This window comes from Symphalangus syndactylus, chromosome 17, assembly GCF_028878055.3.
Source record: "Symphalangus syndactylus isolate Jambi chromosome 17, NHGRI_mSymSyn1-v2.1_pri, whole genome shotgun sequence".
Taxonomy (NCBI): Eukaryota; Metazoa; Chordata; class Mammalia; order Primates; family Hylobatidae; genus Symphalangus; species Symphalangus syndactylus.
In genome coordinates, this window is record NC_072439.2 from 21,906,851 (window position 1) to 21,925,510 (window position 18,660).

At 49.9% G+C, this 18,660-nt stretch overlaps 1 protein-coding gene across 14 annotated transcripts in view; it reads left to right on the forward strand.

Moving 5' to 3' along the window:
* The window catches only part of AKT2 (AKT serine/threonine kinase 2), a 53,500-nt gene that overhangs the window by 24,067 nt on the left and 10,773 nt on the right, over positions 1–18,660 (forward strand). For all 14 annotated transcript variants that reach the window (XM_055250034.2, XM_063620996.1, XM_063620997.1 and 11 more), the window contains 2 exons: positions 4,783–4,911; positions 6,571–6,682. In XM_055250034.2, the coding sequence (XP_055106009.1) occupies positions 4,783–4,911; positions 6,571–6,682 (241 nt within the window). The remainder of the gene's footprint in view (positions 1–4,782; positions 4,912–6,570; positions 6,683–18,660) is intronic.

Consider the following 18,660-nt stretch of genomic DNA (forward strand, 5'->3'; position numbering starts at 1 on the left):
GTCTTGTTTTGTTTTGTTTTTTTGCGATGGAGTCTCGCTCTGTCGCCCAGGCTGGAGTGCAATGGCGTGATCTCGGCTCACTGCAACCTCTGCCTCCTTGGTTCAAGGAATTCTCCTGCTTCAGCCTCCCGAGTAGCTGGGATTACAGGCATGTGCCAGCATGCTTGGCTAATTTTTGTAGTATGAGTAGAGACGGGGTTTCACCATGTTGGCCAGGCTGGTCTTGAACTCTTGACCTCAGGTGATCCACCTGCCTTGGCCTCCCAAAGTGCTGGGATTACAGGCGTGAACCACTGCGCCCGGCCGAACTCGTCCTTTTATAAGGAACCCACTCTGTGATAATGTCATTAATCCATTCATGAGGGTGGTGCTCCCTTGACCCAAATACCTCCCATGAGGCTGCATTGGGGATCAAGTTTCCAACACATGAACTTTGGGGGACAATTCAATTCATAGCACCCCCTGTCTCCTGGTGTCTGCTAACCACCAGTTTACTTTCTGTCTCTATGAATTTACCTACTCTGGACATTTCGTGTAAATGGAATCATATAATATGTGGCCTTTTGTGACTGGCTTCTTTAACTTAGCAACATGGTTTTTTGTTTTGTTTTGAGTCAGAGTCTTGGGCTGTCGCCCAGGCTGCAGTGCAGTGGTGGGACCTTGGCTCATGGCTCACTGCAGCCTCAACCTCCTGGTCTCAAGTGATCCTCCTGCCTCAGCCTCCAGAGTAGCTGGGACTACAGGCAGATGCCACCACACTTGGCTAAGCTTAATGTTTTTGAGGTTCCTCTATGTTGTAGCGTGTATCAATATGTCATTCCTTCTTATGGATGAATAATCTCTATGTAGTAGATGTATCACATTTTATTATCTGTTCATTTGTTGATGGACATTGGGGTGATATATTCTTTTTTTTTTTTTTTTTTTTTTGAGATGGAGTCTCACTCTGTCACCAGGCTGGAGTGCAGTGGCGTGATCTCGGTTCACTGCAACCTCTGCCCCCCGGGTTCAAGTGATTCTCCTGCCTCAGCCTCCTGAGTAGCTGGGACTACAGGCGTGCGCCACTACACCTGGCTAATTTTTATATTTTTAGTAGAGACGGGGTTTCACCATATTGGCCAGGATGGTCTCTATCTCTTGACCTTGTGATCCGCCCACCTCAGCCTCCCAAAGTGCTGGGATTACAGGCGTGAGCCACCGTGCCTGGCCTCGGGGTGATACATTCTATATTTAACTTTTTGAAGAAGCAGCTGCACCATTTTACATTCCCACCAGCAGTGCATGAGGGTGTCAGTTTATATCCTTGCCAACACTTGTTTTTTTTCATTACAGCCGTCCTTGGGCATGTAAAGTTGTAACTCATTGTGTGTGTGGGTTTTTTTGTTTTTTTGTTTTTTTGTTTTTTTTTTTTGAGACGGAGTCCCGCTCTGTCACCCAGGCTGGAGTGCAGTGGCGTGATCTCGGCTCACTGCAAGCTCCGCCTCCCGGGTTCACGCCATTCTCCTGCCTCAGCCTCTCCGAGTAGCTGGGACTACAGGCGTCCGCCACCACGCCCGGCTAATTTTTTGTATTTTTAGTAGAGACGGGGTTTCACCTTGGTCTCGATCTCCTGACCTCGTGATCCTCCCGCCTCGGCCTCCCAAAGTGCTGGGATTACAAGTGTGAGCCACCGCGCCCGGCCTGTTTTTTTGTTTTGTTTTGTTTTGTTTTTTTGAGACAGAGTCTTGCTCTGTCTCCCAGGCTGGAGTAAAGTGGCATGATCTCAGCTCACTGTAACCTCCGCCTCCTGGGTTCACATGATTCTCAGGCCTCAGCCTCCCAAGCACTGGGACTATAGGCATGTGCCACCACGCCCGGCTAATTTTTGTATTTTTAGTAGAGATGGGGTTTGACTATGTTGGCCAGGCTGGTTTTGAACTCCTGACCTCAAGTGATCCATCTGCCTCGACCTCCCAAAGTGCTGGAATTACAGGTGTGAGCTACCGCGCCCGGCCTTCATTGTGATTTTGATTTATGTTTGCCAGAAGACTAATGATGCTGAACATCTTTTCATCTTTCTGTTGACCATTTGTGTATCTTTGGAGGAATGTCTATTTGAGTCCTTTGCTCATTTTAAAATCAGGCAGTTTGTCTTTTTGTTGTTGCATTGTAAGAGTTCTTTATGTGTTCTGGTTAATAGACCCTTGTTAGATTTCCAAGTATTTCCACCCATTCTGTAGGTTATCTTTTTACTTTCTTGACAGTGACCTTTCATGCACAAAGCTTTTTAATTTTGATGAGTTCACTTTAAGTTTTTGTTTTTGTTGCTTGTGCATTTGGTGTCATCTAAGAATTCATTGCCAAATTCAAAGTAATGAGATTTACTCATATGTATTCTTAGACTTTTTTTTAGTTTTAGCTCTTATATTCAGGTCAATTCATTTTGAGTTTATTTTTGTATATGGTTTATAGTGTGAAGTAGGGGTCCAACTCCATTCTTTTGAATGTGGATATCCAGTTGCCTCAGTTTCTTCATCTGCAAAATAGGGATAAGATCGTGAGGATAGGCTACTCTGGGCACATTGCCTGTAGGTCACTGTTCCCTGCTCTGCAAGGAACAGTATTTAAATTAACAAAAAAAATTGTAAGGATATTTTTTCTCCTAGGTTTTCTTTCGTTTTGAAAAAATATAGTCTCTTTGTTGAAGAAACTATTCTTTCCCCATTGAATGATCTTGGCACCTGTGTTGAAAATCAGTTGAATGTAGATATTTGGGTTTATTTTTTGGCTCTGAATTCTCTTCCATTGGTCTGTATGTCTGTCCTATATAAACTGTACTGTTTTGATTACTATAGCTTTGTATAGTAAATTTTGAAATTGGAAAGTATTTAACTTTATTCTTCTTTTTCAATATTATTTTGGCTCTTTGGGGCCCTTTGAAATTCCATGTGAATGTGAGGATTGGCTTTTCTATTTCTGAAAAAAGAAAAAGCCTGTTGGAATTTTGATAGGGTTTGCGTTGAATCTGTATATTGCTTTGGGTAGTATTGCCATCTTAACAATATTGTCTTCTAATCCATGAACATAGGTTGTCTTTGCATTTATGTAGATCTCTAATTTCTTTAAACAATGTTTTGTAGTATACAAGCCCTTCACCCCCTTGGTTAAGTATTTTTTTTGGAGGCTTTTATAAATGCATTTTTTTTTTTAAGAGCGATGGTCTTGCTCTGTCACTGGGCTGGACTTCAGTGGCACCATCATAGCTTCAATTTCTTGGGCTCAGGTGATTCTCTCATTTTGACCTCCTGAGTAGCTGGGACTTCAGGCACCCGCCACCACTCCTGGCTAATTAAAAAACATTTTTTTTGTGGAGACCGGATCTCACTATGTTGCCCAGGCTGGTCTCAAACTCCAGACTTAAGCCTGCCTCAGCCTCCCAAAGTGCTAGGATTTTACAGGTGGGAGCCACTGTACTGGTCTTTAATAGCCATGTTGAGGTAAAATTGATGTACTACATGATTCATCCGTTTAAAGTATACGGTTCAGTTGCTTTTAGTATATTCAGAGTTGTGCATCCATCACCATACTCAGGTTTTTTTGTTTTTTTTTTTTTTTTGAGATGGAGTTTCCCTCTTGTTGCCCAGGCTGGAGTGCAATGGTGTGATCTCGGCTCACGGCAACCTCTGCCTCCCGGGTTCAAGGAGTCTCCTGCCTCAGCCTCCCAAGTAGCTGGGATTACAGGCATGCACCACCATGCCTGGCTAATTTTGTATTTTTAGTAGAGATGGGGTTTCTCCATGTTGGTCAGGCTGGTCTCCAACTCCCGACCCCAGGTGATCTGCTCGCCTCGGCCTCCCAAAGTGCTGGGATTACAGGTGTGCGCCACCGTGCCAGGCCCTACTTTTCATCTCTATAGATTTGCCTGTTCTGGGCATTTTATATAAATGGAGTCCTAATGATATGTGGTCCCTTTGTGACTGGCTTCTTTCACTTAGCATAAGTTACGTTCCTCCACATGGCAGCATGTCTCAGTACTTCGTTTCTTTTTATGACTGAATAGTTTTCCGTTGTATGAATCTGCTACATTTTGTTCATTTGCTGTTGATGGACATTAGGGTTGTTTCCACTTGATGGCTATTATGAATAATGCTGTTGCGAACATTTGTGTAAGTTTCTGTGTGGATATGTTTCACCATCTCCTTTTAATCCTTAGCAACTCTCTGAGTGGGTTCGTGTGTGTGTGTGTGTGTGTGTGTGTGTGTGTGTGTGTATGTGTGTGTAGGGTGCTTGGATATTCATGGCTGAAGAACAGTTGGAAGGAGTCAAGGGGCGCTGGGAGAGTGTGGTAGCAGTGCCACCCCGCCTGGCACAGAAGTGTTTTGGCTTTTGAGCTACCTGCACAGCTGTATTGGTGAATCCCAGCCCATGGGATTTGGCCTTACAGGGCCACCGGGCATGTGTGTTTGGAAGCCTGGGCCTCCCCTGGGACTAGGCCAGGAGCTGGCACAGACAGCTTGTTCCTGGCCACACACTGAGGCAACTGGTGCCCCAGGGCACTGCTGCTAGCGCCTTCCTGCCAGGCATGACCTGTGGATCACCCGGGCTCAGCCCAGTGCCCCAGCCTGCGTCAGCAGGGGCCACCTGGAGGGCTTCTCCGGGAGAGGCATTCTCGTGTGTCCCCCGCACCTCCCTGCCCCGTGGTACCCCTTGTGAGTCACCATCACACTGGGCCTCCTGCCGCCTACCTGGGACATCGCTCAACCTTGTCCTAACCTCTCTCCCTCCCCTCCTGCCTCATTTCAGGTGAATACATCAAGACCTGGAGGCCACGGTACTTCCTGCTGAAGAGCGACGGCTCCTTCATTGGGTACAAGGAGAGGCCCGAGGCCCCTGATCAGACCCTACCCCCCTTAAACAACTTCTCTGTAGCAGGTGTGTCTTGGGATGAGTGGGTCAGTGTTCTGGTGCTCACAGGATGGCTGGCGGGTCTTAGGGGCTTGTGGGACTTGTTCATTGAGCCGTGGGCCTGTCCTGGGCCTGCTTGCCCTTGGATCTGTTTTCGCCCTTCCCCTGCTCTCCCCTCCTTGTTAGCTGGCCAGGCGGGGCTGTCCTATGGGGCGATGCAGAGTGGGAGGGAAGGAGAAGCCAGGGCACTTGCCCACACCCAGCCCCATGCATTGCCTCCTTGTGGTTCCAGCTTCTGTCGGCCAGGCCTTGGGGTCCCCAGCTGGTGGCAGGTGCCTCCCATCTTGTGCTTTGGTAACAGTCTCCATCCTCTGTCCCTCGGACGTAGAGGGGTCACAGCTTCCCACTCAGCCGGTCACAGGGCTGGCCTCGCGTCCTCTGTCCCTCCGTGATACACAAAGGGATGTCTTCCAGCCAGACCCTGGCAGTGAAGTTTCACAAGCCCCAAGCTCTTGACCGAGCCTTGGAGAATACGGTCCTGACCATATCCTTGCCCCCTTCCGCTGCTTTCCTTCCTTGCTGACCTGATGGGTCACCATGTCCTGTTGTTCTGCCTGCTAAGAACATTACAGAGGCACCCCCATCTCCACCGCCAGTGCCTTAGCTCAGACCACCATCCTCTCCTGCCATGCTCTGGAACCCAGTCCCCGTCCCACGCTGCTCTGCATGAAGCCTTTTCCTGGTTGCTCTCCACGTGTGCTGGTGACCCTGACACATCTGTTCCCAACCTCAGTGTCTCACTAGAACTCCCGGCCTGTCCCAGGCTGCTCCTTGGACACATCTCCCCAAGTGTCTTCAAGGTCCCTCATATGTGCCACATCCCAACTTGACCTTCAGGCCTCTCCCAGCTTTCTATTCTTGTCTCTGTCTCAGGGACGGCAGGCCAAGAGGCCTGGACCTGGTCCTCAGTGCCCTCTCCCCATGGCCTGTCTGCGGGGCTCCACTCTGGTGTGGCCGCATCCTCCCTAGCTGGCTCCCCACCTCCCTGGCCTTCCAACCTCCAGTCTCACCCTCTACATGGCAGCCAGAGGGATCAGTCTCAGTCTGTTCGTGTCCCTTCCCTATCTAAAGCCTTCTGTGGCTCCCTGCTGCCCTGAGGACAAAGTCCAGATTCTTTCCCATGGCCTCCAAAGCCCTGCCCGGGTGGCCCCAGCCCACCTCTCCAGGCCTGTCTCTCACCCCTCCTCACTCTTGGAGCAGAATTGGCCACCCCTTGAGGATGTTGAACCTCCTGTCACCTCTCACCTCTGAGCATCTGTTCTCTGTGTACCCTCTAAGTTCCCTTTTCCTTCAGGGCTTAGTTCAGAGAAGCTGTTTCCTCTGGGAAGTCCCCCCACCCACCAGGCTGGGTTGGATGCTACCTCTGAGCTTCTGCACACCTCTAGGCTTGTCCCCATCGCGGCCCTGTCTATGGAGCCATCACTCTCTGGTGGGCTTCTCTCCTTCCACACACACACTAGACCCTGAGCCCTGTGAGAACAGGACCAGGGCTGTGTCAATCCCTAGAGTGTCCCCAGCACCATCTAGCATGGGGCTGGGCCTGTGGGAGGTGGCTCGGGCACTTTGGGCTGCAGGTTGGCAGGGCTATCCCCTCAGCCCCCTGCTATCTGTTCCCTCTGCCTGCAGAATGCCAGCTGATGAAGACCGAGAGGCCGCGACCCAACACCTTTGTCATACGCTGCCTGCAGTGGACCACAGTCATCGAGAGGACCTTCCATGTGGATTCTCCAGATGAGAGGTGAGTCTGGGCCTCTGTGTGGCTGCCCTTGAGAGGGAGCAAGCCTGGTGTGAGGAGAAAAGGTACAGATGGAGAGATTTTCCCTGGGATCCTACATAGGGGTTTCCTGTCTGCACTTCTGGTGGGGGGGGTCTCCCCAGCTGGGGCTGAGAAGAGCTGGGGTTCTTAGTCTGAAGACCCTACTCTGCCCTCTGACTTGCGGGTGCATCGGAATCACAGGCAGAGCTCTTGAAATGTCCAGACCGCTGGGCCTTGCCTCAAGACCTGTGACTACCTGGAGATCTGCCCAGGGTCAGGGATCTACATTCTTTTTTTTTTTTTTTTTTTGAAATGGAGTTTTGCTCTTGTTGCCCAAGTTGGAATGCAGTGGCACGATCTTGGCTCACTGCAACCTCCACATCCTGGGTTCAAGCGATTTTCCTGCCTCAGTCTCCTGAGTAGCTGGGATTACAGGCATGTGCCACCATGCCCGGCTTAGTTTTTGTATTTTTAGTAGAAAAGGGGCTTCTCCATATTAGCCAGGCTGGTCTCAAACTCCTGACCTCAGGTGATCCACCTGCCTCGGCCTCCCAAAGTGCTGGGATTACAGGTGCAAGCCACCACACCTGACCCTCTTTTTTTTTCTTTTTCTTTTCTTTTTTTTTTTGTTTGAGACGGAGTCTTGCTCTGTTGCCCAGGCTGGAGTGTAGTGGTGCCATCTCAGTTTACTGCAACCTCCGCCTCCCAGGTTCAAGTGATTCTCCTGCCTCAGCCTCCCAAGTAGCTGGGATTACAGGCACATGCCACCACACCTGGCTAATTTTTGTATTTTTAGTAGAGACAAGGTTTCGCCATGTTGGCCAGACTGGTCTCGAACTTCTGGCCTCAGGTGATCTCCCTCGTCCTCCAAAGTGCTGGGATTACAGGCGTGAGCCACCCTGCCCAGCAGGAACTACATTCTTAATGAGCATCTCTATTGATTTTGAGGCAGGTGGTCCAGAGAGTCATTTTAAAAAGATAATTTAATAATCAGAAGAGATGATAAAGACTCATCTATTTCAAAATTGAAACAGTATAAGGAGGTGTCTAGTGGGAGCTTCCCCCATCCTGCCCTTTCCATCCACCTTCCTGCCCCCCAGTTAATTACTGTTCTTAGGTGCCCTCGAAGAGCAGAGGGAGATGTTTGTGCCTGGCTGCCTTTTTTTTTTTTTTTTTCTTAAATACAAAAGGTAGCATTGTACATGCTTCTGGACTTGATTTTTCCCTTAGTGTACCTTGGGGGATTTGCCTTGATATATGGAGAGATGCAGCTGCTTTGTTTCATGTTTTGCTTTCTTTTTTTTTTGGACAGTTGGACATGCGTGTCCCAAGTGTGTTTAGCCATTCTTTATTGTGATGACTGGGGTTGTTTCCAGCCTTTGGCTCGTTATAAGCAATGCTGCAGTGAAATAGCCGTGTCTGTCTCGTTTGATGTGTGCACAGGTAGACCTGTGTGACGAGTGCTTAGATGCAGGATTGCCAGGGCACAGGGAAAATGAGTTTGTAGTTTTGCGATGTTTCCATTAGGCGATGTCTGAGAGTGCCCCCATGGCCTTGTGTTTTCAAACATTTGGATTTGTACCAGTCTGAGCAGTGGAAAAATTCAGCACCTCAGGGTGTTTAACTTTCCTTTCTTTCTCTGTGGATGAGTTTGACCCTCAAGGGCCATGTGAGTTCCTATTCTGAACTGTCTATATTGTCTATTTTTCTGTTGGGTAGTTGTTCTTTTTCTTATTTATGTATTAGCTCTTTATAGATTAAGGAGCTTTGCCCTTTGTAATCAGTGGGAAATGTTTCTTTTTCCCACTTTGTCCTTTTGGGCCTCACTTTGAGAAACAGTTTTCTAGCTTATCTATGGGGTAAGGTTGCAGGAGACCCTCTGGAGAGCCCTAAAATCGTGCCGTCCAAGAAAACTTCCGGTCATTGTGGAAATGCCCTGTATCTGCACTGTCCAGTAGGCACCTGTGCTGATTGCCTGTGCTGACTGCTTGTGCCCACTGGGCATTTGAGATACAGCCACCAAGGAATGGATTTCTTCTAGTTTATTTTAATTGATTTAAAGAGCCACATATGGCTAGTGGCTACCTTCTTGGACAGTACAGCTCAGGAACCCACAATATCATGAGACTTGTTACTATAATCTATACTATAATTATTGTTGCACATCCTCCCAAGGTAAAAAATATACTTGCCCCACTGAGGGGAACAAAATTACCATCTCAAGCCAGCTGAGGTGCTACTCAGTTGAAAACTATGGACCAAAACATGAATGGCCAGTAAAAACAGATCAAGACCAGTAGGTGTGTAGGTCCTGGGTGTTGGGCTGGGTTTTGAAGACTGGATAGGAGTTCGCCACGGAGATAGCAAGGAGAAAAGTTCAGAAGGGACAGCATATGCAAAGGCCTGGAGGTGAAATAGCTTATGCATTCCAGGGACCACAGGGGGTTCTGTGTCACCAGAGAACCAAGGGGCCAGGAGTGTTGGAAGAGGGGAAGTGGAGGCGCTCGAAGCTGGAGAGCTCAGCCAAGGCCTTGGACTCCAGGTGGAGATCCCCACAGGGCTTGGCAGGCGCTTAGTAAATTGGGGTTTGTCCCAGGGTAGTTACCCGATGCAGAGGGATGATAAATAGGAGCGGCTGATGCATCAGTACCTGGCACAGTTTGCAAGCCTGGAATGGGAGCAGGGAGCTGACAAAGTGTTTTAGTAGGCAGGAGAGGTGGTCTCGTTTCCATTTTCACAAGACAACATGCCTTCCTTTACCAAGATTCTGTAGGCTGGAGAGCCCCACCTGCCTTTTCTTCTTGGTACCTGCTGCTGTTGCCAAAGAGAAAACTGCTGGAATGACTAAGAGACTAGGTCCCGGATTTCTGACCTTAACTATGGGTGGGTGGAGGGGGTGAACCAGAAACCCAGCAAGAGGGAGGCCCCCTCCACTCTGCTCCTGGCTGACTGATGCTGTCCTCACAGCCCTGGCCCACACAGGCTGATGTCAGCTGGCCTCTCTTAAGCCTGGGGAGGGAGGCAGGGGTTGCAGGGCAGGTGGGTGCCAGTTGGTGACTGCTTGTTGGCTAGGTGCTGCAGCGCCTCCTCACTGGGCTCCTGGTTGCCTCTCCAGCTGGAGAGACCCTCCTCCCTGTCCCCCACTTCCCTGCAGATGTGTTTCACATGGAGAAAAGTTGAAAGAATAGTATAATGAATGGACGTCCAGGCGCCCCACTCCTAGACTCTGCAGTTCAGCATTCACCGTGTGTGCTTCATCTGGTTGTGTTTTATGCTGAACTTGAACTTGCATTCATACTTAGTGGCACTTCTTAGTGTTTCAGCAGGCATCTCCTAAGAATAAGGACTTTCTCCTACAGAATCATGATGCTGTCACGCCTGAGATGATTATAATCTTTGTTTACTAGTAACTTCTCCTTATCCATGCCATACTTGAATTTCTTGAGTTACCTTTTGAAGGATATGCAACCTTTAGAACGTTGTTTTCAAACCAGTATTCATTCACGGTACACATGTCTCTTTGACTTGTTTTATTTAATCTAGTTCAGCCCTTTGTCTTTTTTTTTCCTCCCCAAGACATTGATTATTTATTTATTTATTTATTTTTTTGACAAGCCAGGCTAGTTGTCTTATAGAATGTCACACCTTCTGAGTGTGTCATATTATTGCCTTTTGGTGTTGTTTACTTTTGTTCCCCATGTCCGTATTTCTTGTAAACTAGAATTAAGCCTGGAACAGGGTTGGCAAACTATGGCCCTGCCTTCCATTTTTGTAAATAAAGTTTTATTGGAACATGACTATGTCCATTTGTTCATGAATAGTCTGGCTGCTTTTGGCTTACTATGGCTGAGTTAAGCAGTTGTGACAAAGACTGTCTTGCAAAGCCTAAAAAATTTAATTATTGGCCCTTTTAAAATTTTAATTAAAATTTTTTAAATTTAAAACTTTTTTTTTAGAGACAAGTTCTTGCTCTGTTGCCCAGGCTGGAGTGCAGCGGTGCAATCATAGCTCACTACGGCCTCAAACTCCTGGGCTTAACCCATCCTTATGCCTCAGGATCCCGAGTAGCTGGGACTATAGGTGTGCATCACCATGCCTGGCTAATTTTTAAATTTCTTTGTGGAGACAGTGTCTTGCTATGTTGTCCAGGCCAGTCTGGAACTCCTGGTCTCAAGCAATTCTCCCTCCTCGACCTCCCAAAGTGCTGGGATTATAGGCACAAACCACCACACCCAGCTTTCTGGTCCTTGATGGAAAAAGTTTGCAGACCCCTGGTCTTGGCAGGCAAGAATACTTAATAGTGCATCAGGTGAGTATGATCTTTTTGTTGTTGTGACAGGGTCTCTGTTGCCCAGGCTGCAGTGCAGTGGCAGAATCACGACTCACCACGCCTCAATCTCCCAGATTTAGGTGATCCTCCCATCCCAGCCTCCCTAGTAGCTAGAACTACAGGCGTCTGCCACCACACCAGGCTAATTTTTGTATTTTTAGTAGAGATGGGGTTTCACCATGTTGCTCAGGCTGGTCTTGAACTCCTGGGCTCAAGTGATCCGCCCATCTTAACCTCCCAGAGTGCTAAGATTACAGCCATGAGCCACTGTGCCTGGCCATGTGTGATCTTTTTGATGTAAATCTTTCTTTCTTTTTTTTTTAGACAGAGTTTCACTCTTGTTGCTCAGGCTGGAGTACAATGGCACGATCTTGGCTCACTGCAACATCTTCCTCCTGGATTGAAGTGATTCTCACACCTCAGCCTCCTGAGTAGCTGGGATGACAGGCATGTGCCACCATGCCTAGCTCATTTTGTATTTTTAGTAGAGATGGGGTTCTCCACGTTGGTCAGGCTGGTCTCGAACTCCTGACCTCAGGTGATCCGCCCTCCTCGGCCTCCCAAAATGCTGGGATTACAAGCGTGAGCCACCGTGCCTGGCCTTGATGTAAATCTTATCATGTATTTTCTCTGCTTAGAACTCTGAATGGCTTTCAGTCCCACTTAGAGTAAACTCCAAGGTCTGTGCTGTGTCCTGCAGAGTCCTGTATGATCCAGCGACCTCTCCAGAAGCGTTTCCTACCACAAGCACCCTCACTTAGCCACGTGTCTCCTTGCTGTTCCTTAAACATGCCCAGCACATCTCTTGCTCGAGGGCCTCAGCGCTTGCTGTCGCGTTTGTCTAAGGCCTTCTTCCCTGAGATGCCATCACAGCTCTCCCCGACTGCACGAGGTCTCTGCCCCAGTGCCACCGCCCCGGTGCATCCCGCCCTGCCTCCCTTCGCTGTCTTGCCCTTCCCCAGCTGTGCTTTTCTTCACAGCACCTGTCCACCAAGTGGGACATTTATATTTATGTATGTATCTGGCACACAAATGGGTGTTCAGTAAATGTTTGTTGGATAAATAAAAAATAATTAAAACAAATTCTCTGAGCTAGATCCTGTTCGGAGGACTTTACATATATTAATTTATTTTCTCCTCACAAGGCAGGCTATCTGCGCACAGGGAGGGCCCCAGATGCCCTCCAGCTGTAAATGCCCCTCCAGGTCGGGGAGATGATGGTTAGGGGAGAGTCCCCACAGTCAGCCGTCACTCCTGAAGCGGTGAGGACGGGCTTGTGCATGAAGGACAGCCCTGCCACCTCTACTCCACCGAGCTTCTCTCTGGGGTGCCCCGCAGGATGGCCCAGGGCTGGGGTCCAGGCCCTGGATTCAGGCCAGCTGCCATGTCTCTCCCTCAGTGGGGCTCAGTTCCCTGGCTGTCATGAGGCACAGAGGAGGAAGTAAACGTGAAGGCACTGGCGCAGGGCCTGCCCATGGCAGCCTTTGGCACATGCAGTGCTGGTACCTTTCTTACCTCTGTCTTCTCTGCCACCAGCATCTCTTTCCTGGAGGATGCTGGGGTCTCCTCTCACTGCCCCCAGTCCGTAGCCCACACAGCAGCTACTGACTTAAAACAGAAATTTGGAGCCTGTTCACCCCTGACTAAAACCCTTCAGTGACTTCCTGTGGTGCTGAGGATAAGACCCAGATCTCTAACATGGTGGCATGTAGAGCCCGGAGTGGTCTGGGCATGCTCTCCTCCCTGTCCTCATCTCCTCCACTCCTCTCTGTTGGCTGCAGCCATTCTAGCGCCTGTGCGCCTTCCACAGACACCCCAGCCTGCTCCTGCCCTGGGGTCTTTGCCACGCAGTTCCCTCTGCCTGGGTTCCTTTCTCATCCAGTCCCCTGCCTCCTTCCCTGCATTTCATTTATTTCACAGCTGTGTGCCAAGGGCCTGTCCTAGGCACTGGGGATGGCCATTGTTCAGGTCCTGGTTTAAACATCATCTCCTCAGGCCTCCCTTGACTGCCCTCTGAGAAGGAGTCTCCCTGCTTGGCCCTCACCTTGGAGCTTCTACACACTTGTCTTCCCCTTCAGGTCAGGAGCCCTGATGGGCTTGTCCCCTGCTGCATCCTCAGTGCCCTGAACAAGCCTGGTACACAGAAACGCTCCACATTTGCAGGCCGACTGGGTGAACTCTCATGACAGCCTTCTGAGACCTCACTGTGCTGGGCACCGCTCTCAGCACTTTATGTCCAGTGTCTCATTTCACCCTGATAGGACCCTCTAGTGCCTCACCCACCGAGGCACAGGAAGGGCATACAACCTGCCCAGTGTTGCCTGCAGGAAGGGGCAGAGCTGGGATCCACGCCCAGGCCATCCCCCAGAGCCTGTTCTCTCACCCACTGTGAGGTCCCCAGCTGGTATGGAAGGCAGGCAGCACATTGGGCGGCAATGGCCCCACAGCTCCTGGCCCAGAGCTTATGCTCGCCCCGTACTGTGCCCTTCCCAGTGTTGGTATGGCGAACGTGGCTCCCCCATGTCCCTCCCCTGGCCCTGAGCCCAAATGAGGATGAGAAGGTTCCAGAAAATACCAATGGGGGAAGTGCTCTTGGAGGTAGAAGTGCCTGGGTTGTGTCCCTGGCCTCTGTTGGTGGGCAGATGAGCCTCTCTGTGCTTCGGTCTTGTCATTTTAGCACGAAGTGAATGGCAGTACCTACTACACAGGGTTGCTGGGAGGGCGACAGGAGTCCTCCACCATAACGCACAGTGGTACCAGCCTCTGCAAGTGGAAGGTGTTGGTGGGACTGCTGTTGAGTGGCAGGGGTGGGGGCCCCTCTCTGAAAGGCGGGTACAGATCATGGCTTCCGAGGAGAGTTCTTCCTTCGCTTTGCCCCTGGGCTCCCTGGCTGGGTGTCCTATGAGCCTTCCCTAGAGAGGGTCCCTGCTTTACCCTCCTGAGTCTCGCGTAGCTTTCAGCAGCTTCGCTGAGGCTCAGGGACAGGCGGATGGTGCTAAGGAGGAGTAGGCTGTGCGCAGGTGAGTGCTAGCTCTGCCACGTCCCTGCTGTGTGACCTTCACAGGTGACTCCACCTCCAGGTGCCTCAGTCCCCACTGCAGAAATGCTGGCTCTTGAGAATTGCAGTGCTCTTGAGAATCAAGCGAGCTGGTGTCTGGAGCTGACCACTCAGTGCTGTTATTTTTACAGTCGTGGTTTCCCCAGGGGCTCTCCTCTGGGGACTAGAAGATACTTGAGGCCCAGCTTCAGGGGGAGCTCCCCTTTGCCCCAGACCCCATGTTGCAAACCCTTGAGAAGGATCCTGGACAGAGGCCCTTGCTTTTCGTCTGGAATTCCGAGTGCTGCAACCTTGCAACTTTGGTCCAGTTAGAATTGGATCGGAGGGTTGTCAGGCAGCAGGCGAGCCCCAGTTACTCCCGGATAACCTCCTGCATCCCTGTGGTTTCTGGAGCTCTCTGTAGGGTGGGCAGTGGGAGCCAGGGTAGGTGGGGTAGGCCTGCCCCTGCGAGTGTCTTCGGCACCCTCCCCTTCACCCAGCCCTGTGCACCGTGCTCTGTGCCCACAGCCCACCAACCTCTTAGCCCCAGGCCCTGGTGGAGGGGAGAACTGGGAGGGCTGAGCTCGTCCAGGTGGCAGAGCCACTCTTGGAGCCCCAGCTGGGGTGGCTCCAGGGACTGTGCTCCTGATTCCCATCCGGAGTAGCCTCCCAGAGCTGCTTCTGGCCTGGTGGTGTGGCTGTGCCGTCCTTCATGTATTCGGGTTCTCTCCACAGAGGGACCATCTGTGTTCTCTCCACCCCTCTCTTTGAAAACAAAGATGATACCACGCTGTACATCTTAGTCTGCAATCTGCCATCTTCACGTGACAGTCTCTCAAGATCTTTATATATGAGAGACATATTTTCCTTTTTAATATATTCACTGTATCTCTTAGGAGATCTGTGATTTTTTTTTTTCCCCAATCCACCATCATTTACTCAGAGTCAGCATTAAAAAAATTTAAAATTTGTGAGAGGACAACTATGTCTGATAAAGCATGTCATGGAAGGCCGGGCACAGCGGCTCACACCTGTAATCCCAGCACTTGGGGAGACCGAGGCAGGCAGATCATGAGGTCAAGAGATCGAGACCATCCTGGCCAACATGGTGAAACCCTGTCTCTACTAAAAATACAAAAATTAGCTGGGCGTGGTGGCGGGTGCCTGTAGTTCCAGCTACTCTGGAGGCTGAGGCAGGAGGATCGCTTAAACCTGGGAGCCACTGCACTCCAGTCTGGCAACAAAGCAAGACTCTGTCTCCAAAAACAAAAAGAAACAAAAAAGAAAAAAGCTTGTCATGGAATGGGCTCCTGCCCCGCCCCCTCCCCCCTTTATTTTTGAAAAACAGGAATATTAGTGTAGGGTTTGGGAATTAGGCTGTAATTTGTTCCAAGGGGGGCATGGGTTAAAGCAAGTTGAGAAATACTGGCTTGAGATGTTGGGCCAGGGACTGCAGAAGCCAACACCGCTCTGCCCGAGTTTGCACCAGGGCTCAGTGCGTGCTCTGCCCGGGTCTGCACTGGGCCCTGCTGCGCCCTGGCCCTGGGGCCACTTGGACTTTGGCTGCCTCACTCTTTCATTACCCAAGTATCTACTGAGTATCCACCATGAGTTCTGGGGGCAGAACTGTGTTCAAAGCAGGTGGAAATCTCTGCCTCCGTGGGGTGGACATAGATGGGTTATGGGGACTCCGGTCTCTGAGTGGGTGGGGAGGGCAGCGTGCCTTTTGTGATTCCAGCTACCAAGCCTGGAGCAACTGCTATTTTTCTGGAATCTGGTTTTTTAATCTGTGTCTCAGTTCCTTCTTCATAATGGGTGGGAGTAGGGGTAGTTGATGATAGCGAGTGCTTCCCATTTGTTATTAGAGGCTGTTCCTTTCCCTCGACTCCCAGTTCCCCTCCCTTGGAGGCAGGCAGGGCTCCAGGATCATGACTTCTCTTCTGGAGATGTTTGTGCCTATGGGAGCATGTGTCTGCAGAAGTTCATTATTTTCTAACTTAGGAGCACAGAACTGTATACTGTTCTTCACCTTCCTTAATTTTGAAATTTTTTATAGAGGCGTGGTCTTCCTGCATTGTCCAGGCTGGTCTGGAATTCCTGGGCTCAAGCAGTCCTCCAGCCTCTGCCTCCCAAATTGCAGGGATTACAGGAGTGAGCCACCTCGCCCAGCCCTGCACCTTCCTTTTTCCCTTAAGATGTCTCAGATCATCCCAAGTCAGCATACAGACCTGCCTCAGTCTTTCCCCCAGCTGCAGAATGTCTCATTGCACAGATACCTCACAGGCATTCTACCTCATGACAGCCTGTGTATTAAACACTGCTGTGATATTTCATCAAATCAAAGGCACTGTCATTGGGGAGGCACCCTGTTTCATATAGTGCCAAGAAAAAGGAGTGCCCAGTTGAATCAAGACAGACCCCAACTGTGAGATGCATCTGCATTCCAGCAGTGTCAAAATGTGGAAGAGGGTGCATGGTGGGACGGATGGAAATGGAAGTAGTTTTGCGTGGTACACCAGGAAATGAGACTGGGGAGGAATATAGCCCAGCAGGGTGTCCCGGCTTGGATTTTGAAGCCCAGTCCCAGCCACACTTGTTCCCTGCCTGACCTTGGGTAGGGGCCCCAGTGCCTCAGGAACACAGGAGCAGTGACACTTGCCCTGGGGTGGGGGCCATCCTGGAAGATGCTGTGAAGGGCTGGCTGCACTCCCTGTGACTTATTTAAATCACTGGGATTTGAGAGGTTGCCTAATTGCACTCTTTGAATTTTCTCATTCTTAGTGAACATTTTATTTTTCCTGTTGGTCATATGGGTATTTTCTAGACACAACGAAATACACAGGGGGTTCAAAATGCGTTGGGTTGAAAACACCTAATTGCAGGGTGGTCAAAAATGGGGGATGTGGACAATTTGGTGTAATTCGGCCTAATATATTTTTCATTTTGGTCTCTGGTCATTTTCACTTATTAGGCAGAACAGTTTGTAAGTATCCAAAGAAAATTTTGGATTTTTTTTTTTGCTGATTGCAGTGGTATGATCATGGCTCACTGCAGCCTCCACCTCCTGGGCTCAAGCAGTTCTCCCACCTTAGCCCCCTGAGTAGCTGAGACCACAGGCATGTGCCACCACACCTGGCTTATTTTTTATCTTCGGTCTCTACAAAATGGGTATCCATGTTGCCTAGGCTGGTCTCAAACTTCCGGATGCAAGCCATCGTCCCATCTCAGTCTCCCAAAGTGCCGGGATTGCAGGTGTGAGCCACCGAGCCCAGCGCAAAGACAGTTCTCTCCCAGCAAGTTCTAAACCATGAGTGACAGAACTAGTTTATTGTTCTTTATTTTATTATTATTATTATTATATTATTATTATTTTGGGATGGAGTCTCGCACTGTTGTCCAGGTTGGAGTGCAGTGGCGTGATCTTGGCTCACTGCAACCTCCGCCTCCTGGGTTCAAGTGATCCTTCTGCCTCAGCCTCCCGAGTAGCTGGGATTACAGGCGCCTGTCACCACGCCCGGCTAATTTTTTGTATTTTTAGTAGAGACTGGGTTTTACTATGTTGGCCAGGCTGGTCTCGAACTCCTGACCTCAAGTGATCCTTCACCTCGGCCTCCCAAAGTGCTGGGATTACAGGTGTGAGCCATCGCACCTGGCCTGTTTTTATTTTTTATTTTTGTTTTTTAAAAACTTTTTAAGAGATGGGTCTTGCTTTGTTGCCTAGGCTGGTCTTGAACGCTTGGGCTCAAGCACTTGGCCCACCTCGGCCTCCCAAAATGCTGGGATTACAGGTGTGAGCCACAGTGCTTAGCCTCTAGTTAACTATTCTTAAACCAGGCTCCCTTCTGCTGGGACCTACTTCTTGTCCACCAGCTTCTCTCCTCTACATCCCTGGGCTGCCAGGACCTTTGTCCCTGCCATGCAGACTCCCTGCTGCCAGTGGACGGTCCCCTCCAGGGAGTCCTGCGGGCCAGCTCTTGCCTTGTAATGTCTTCAGCGCCTTTGGCTAATGAATGCTGCTTCTTACTCTTGGTTTAATTTTACAAAACATTGGTAACTTATAAACTTGAGCTTGTCATTTGTTCTGAAGAATTCACAGGAGCACTGTCTCTCCCTCATTCAAGGCTCAGGGTGGTGGCTCATTTTCAAGGGGCTGTGAAAAGAGAGGGTCACTCCTTTTTGATCATTTCCCTGCTGCCTGGCTTCAAATGGCCCTCAGGCCAGGTCACTTTAGGGAAATTGGTGATCTCTCTTTGTATTCCACTTTTTTTTTTTTTTTGAGAAGGAGTCTCTCTTTGTCACCAGGCTGGAGTGCAGTGGTGCGATCTCTGCTCACTGCACCCTCCGCCTCCTGGGTTCAAGCAATTCTCTTGCCTCAGCCTCCTGAGTAGCTGGGATTACAGGCAAATGCCACCCCCAACTAATTTTTGTATTTTTAGTAGAGACGGGGTTTTGCCATGTTAGCCAGGCTGGTCTCGAACTCCTGACCTTGTGATCCATCCGCCTCAGCCTCCCAAAGTGCTGGGATTACAGGCATGAGCCACCGCACCGGGCGTGGAATTTCACTCAGGTCCCTTCAGCTCTCTCTGGTTCTGA